Genomic DNA, 3,710 nt, shown 5'->3' with positions numbered 1-3,710 from the left:
GTTTTATGTTTAAAAATCTCTTAAATTAGAATAATTTTATCATAAAAGCTCAAAGGCCAGTACCAGCCCTGGTTTATTTAATTAAATAAATAATAATAAACTGAAAAGTCGTCTTTTTTCCTGAAACCTTGCAACCATTTTAGTATTACAAAGACTTTTCAAAGGTTACTTTCTAGTATATCCTCTTTTATCCGACATACTTAGTTCATTTATGGAGCTCTCCTTCATAACAGACTTCTGATTTTAATTGGGTATGTTAAAGGAATACATACAAAATGTGCAGTGCGGTAGATCCCCAAAACATGTACTGAACACTACTGATTTAGAGATTTTTCAGAAGTTCAGGCGCTGTACTGCTCGTGTAGGTTACTACTGGAAACTCGTTACAGTGCTGCGGCGCCCCCGGGCGGACATGCGCAAACACACGCACACAACTGCTGTCGCGATCATCCAGATCATGTGACAAAGACCCGGAAGAGCAAATAATTCAAGATGTCGCAGCACGGAACTACGAGCTATTGACTTCCTATATCTTTCTTCTTTTTTTTGTCCATAAATAAAAATACAAAATGCAAAACTACGACAAGACAGCTGTGGGCTCCATGCCTGCAACCGCGCCTGATTTCAGAGGGTAAGATTGTCTATGATGTGCCTATTCCTCTTCTCAGACTGCACATGACCTCACACCAAAATCACAATGACTAAGGGCACGAAACTAAGAGATTAAATTGAAATAGTCGATGAGTGAATATTATTGTTGCATTTCAGATTATTTAAAATTCACATTTTGACTAGTTTAATTTGTCTAATCTCTTCTTGTATCTTTCTTCCTTGCATTCATTCAGGAATGACGGTTCTCTTGTCTCTGTGCTCAAGACACTCTTGTTTTTCACTGTTCTGATGATAACTCTACCCATCGGACTATATTTTGCATCAAAGTCTTTTCTCTTTGAAGGTATTTTGCTTTCAAAGGCTGATACTCCAACATATTTATTTATTAAAATAATTATAACAATAATAATATTTAATATACGCGTTATACTACAGCTCAGTGTATTAAAGGGTTAGTTCACCCAAAAATGAAAATTAGCTTGTGTATTACTTACCCTCGAAGCATCCTAGGTTTTTATGAATTTCTTCTTTCAGACGAATCTAGTCGAAGTTATATTAAAAATTGTCCTGGCTATTCCAAGTTCTATCATTGCAGTCAGCCGGTGTTGCAGTTGAACAGTCCACAAGTCGTCAAATAAAGCTCGCGCATGTGTTTTACTCACCCTCAAGTCATCCTAGGTGTATATGACTTCTTCTTTCAGACTAATCCAGTCAGAGTTATATTAAAAATTGTCCTGGCTATTCTAAGCTCTATCATTGCAGTCAGCGGGTGTTGCAGTTGAACAGTCCACAAGTCGTCAAAAAAAGCGCGTGCAATCATAATAAAACATGCCGGCGGAAGGCGTATGACATAAGCGCAGCGAGCGCGCCTCTGAGATATGCTAGTCTTGCGAGTTTGTTTATAGGGGCAAAGGAAGCAAAGTTTCCTTACTTTAGCAAAGGAAAACCAGTCTCTTCTTGGTTTATATATCGAAATCCTCTGACATTTTTCTTTGCAAATCCTCTGTTTGTACTTCTAATTCGTGACCGGCTTTTTGTTTTGTTCTCTCTCCGCATTCGTCACTAATCACGTAACGCATACGTGCTGCGTCATCTGCCGGAACGGCTTCAGTGTATGACAGTCAGCGGAAGTGAGAGTGAAAGTGTTTATTACATTTGAAATATGGATATTTTTCTTACAAAAACACATGGATTCGCTACAGGGGGCCTTTATTCATCCCCCAGAGCCGTCTGCGGCACGTTTTATTATGAATGTGTGAGCTTTATTTGACGACTTGTGGACTGTTCAACTGCAACACCCGCTGACTGCAATGATAGAGCTTGGAATAGCCAGGACAATCTTTTATATAATTCTGATTGGATTCATCTGAAAGAAGAAAGTCATATACACCTAGGATGCCTCGAGGGTGAGTACAACACAAGCTTTTTTCATTTTTGGGTGAACTAACCCTTTAAGTCCTTAGTTGCTGATTTGCTTCTGTAATTTCTGCTTAATTCTCTTCTTTTCTTCACAGCCTCTCTGGGTTTCTCCAGCAATGACAGCTACTTCTATGCTGCCATTGTTGCTGTGCTTGCCGTCCACGTGGTTTTGGCACTCTTCGTTTATGTTGCATGGAATGAGGGATCACCCCAATGGAGAGAGGGAAAACAGGATTAAGCAAGACTGAAAACTACAGGGAGAGATGGAAACACACACGACAATCTGTCTTATTCATTCCTGAACCAGAATATCATAATGGAGTGACACCATCTCTCTGTGTGTGTGTTTACTTTTCTCCTGAATATCTCAGCCAATCAGAGAGAAGATGCCTGATTTCTTCTTCATCTCATGGAATGGTCGAGGTCATCTTTTGGTCTGGCTGGAGGTTGTGTCAATCTGTGTTTTTGTGCAGGGTTAATACAGGACAGCAGAGAAGACGCACTGTTCTCATGAAAGTTCATTGTTTGTGCAATGTCACATTCTGACCCATTTCAGTCTATTCGATAGATGAATCCAATTCTGAATCAACTGATTTCAAGCTGTTGTATTCAAACCTTAGGTCTTCTGTGTAATTTCAAAGTCTTCCCTTATATTTTTACACAAACATACAGTGATCATGTAGACAGTTGGTTGTTTACAACTAGTTTGTGTCTGTGTGATTAAGTCAAAAATAATTCCAATATGGTTAATTTTATGTTGTTTTATTGATCAATTAAATCTGTTCTCTGGAACTTTCATTTCGTCAGTTTTTACTAGAAATGCACACTTTTGAAGCCCCAAGAGTATTGCCGTTCTTATTAGACATTTGATCATTTATAAATATTGTTTAAAATGACAGTTCTGAGTGGGGTGAGAGTTAATATGTTGATGTTATGTATTTTAGATCAATGTAGCAAATAAATCAATACTTCATCTGCCAATTGTTTGTGCCCCTTTAGGATAATATAAATAAAATGAATTAATTTTATTACAGCATTTATCAGAATATTGATTTAGATTGATCTATGCCTATAATATCTATTTATGATTCGCATAAATATTTGATCACACGGAAGGCACCATGTGACATTTAAATGTCTATTTTAACACTCCCTTTGTAGCAATAGCGCTCACACTTACACTCAATATAATAATTTTGCATGACTGAATACATGTGTTCTGTCTTGAAAATCTGAAGCGGTTGCTACAGGTTTCAAGCTCTGCACATGTATCAAGTGGAAACTCACTGTAATCATGTATGTAGTTTAGATCAAATTGTAATTCAGAAATAAACCCCTGCAATACCCATGGTTGAGGCCATGACAAGACCAAGTCTAGAATACTGTCTTGAGATTAGCCTCGAGCTCTACCTCACTAGTGGGCATTTTAAACTCGATTCTAATATTTGTGCCTAAAGCAATGAACAGTTAAGAAAAACAAGATCACATCAATAAAGGTTCAGAATAAAGCAGACTATATATGTTACATGTTTCATATTATACAAACAAAAAGGGTCATTGAACCCCTGAGACCGTCTGCATCAAGTTACATCAAATTGCTCCCCCCAAGGATGGCTTTGGTTTTTGATGAGTTCAAGAATGGGTTCTGGTTTGGATAGATTCTTAAAGTGCTGTTTTTC

The 3,710-nt window shown here is 37.7% G+C and overlaps 1 protein-coding gene across 1 annotated transcript; it reads left to right on the top strand.

Moving 5' to 3' along the window:
• Window positions 1-435: 435 nt before the first annotated feature.
• On the top strand, window positions 436-3,072 carry LOC107741184 (vacuolar ATPase assembly integral membrane protein vma21). Its single transcript, XM_016553800.1, has 3 exons — window positions 436-631; window positions 846-955; window positions 2,127-3,072. The coding sequence occupies exons 1-3, from the start codon at window positions 570-572 to the stop codon at window positions 2,267-2,269; spliced, it is 315 nt and encodes a 104-aa protein (XP_016409286.1). The 5' UTR covers window positions 436-569; the 3' UTR covers window positions 2,270-3,072.
• Window positions 3,073-3,710: the final 638 nt, after the last annotated feature.

This window comes from Sinocyclocheilus rhinocerous, unplaced genomic scaffold (assembly GCF_001515625.1).
Source record: "Sinocyclocheilus rhinocerous isolate Xijiao unplaced genomic scaffold, SAMN03320098_v1.1 scaffold615, whole genome shotgun sequence".
NCBI classification, from domain to species: domain Eukaryota; kingdom Metazoa; phylum Chordata; class Actinopteri; order Cypriniformes; family Cyprinidae; genus Sinocyclocheilus; species Sinocyclocheilus rhinocerous.
Note: the sequence above shows the minus strand (reverse complement) of the source record. Positions and strands in the feature narration are given on the sequence as shown.

Excerpts from the sequence above, each read along its gene's own strand:
- LOC107741184 (XM_016553800.1), top strand. The coding sequence starts at position 570 with ATGCAAAACTACGACAAGACAGCTGTGGGCTCCATGCCTGCAACCGCG. Across the intron at positions 632-845 it reads ACCGCGCCTGATTTCAGAGG|GAATGACGGTTCTCTTGTCT; the intron begins GTAAGATTGTCT and ends GCATTCATTCAG. Across the intron at positions 956-2,126 it reads AAAGTCTTTTCTCTTTGAAG|CCTCTCTGGGTTTCTCCAGC; the intron begins GTATTTTGCTTT and ends TTTTCTTCACAG.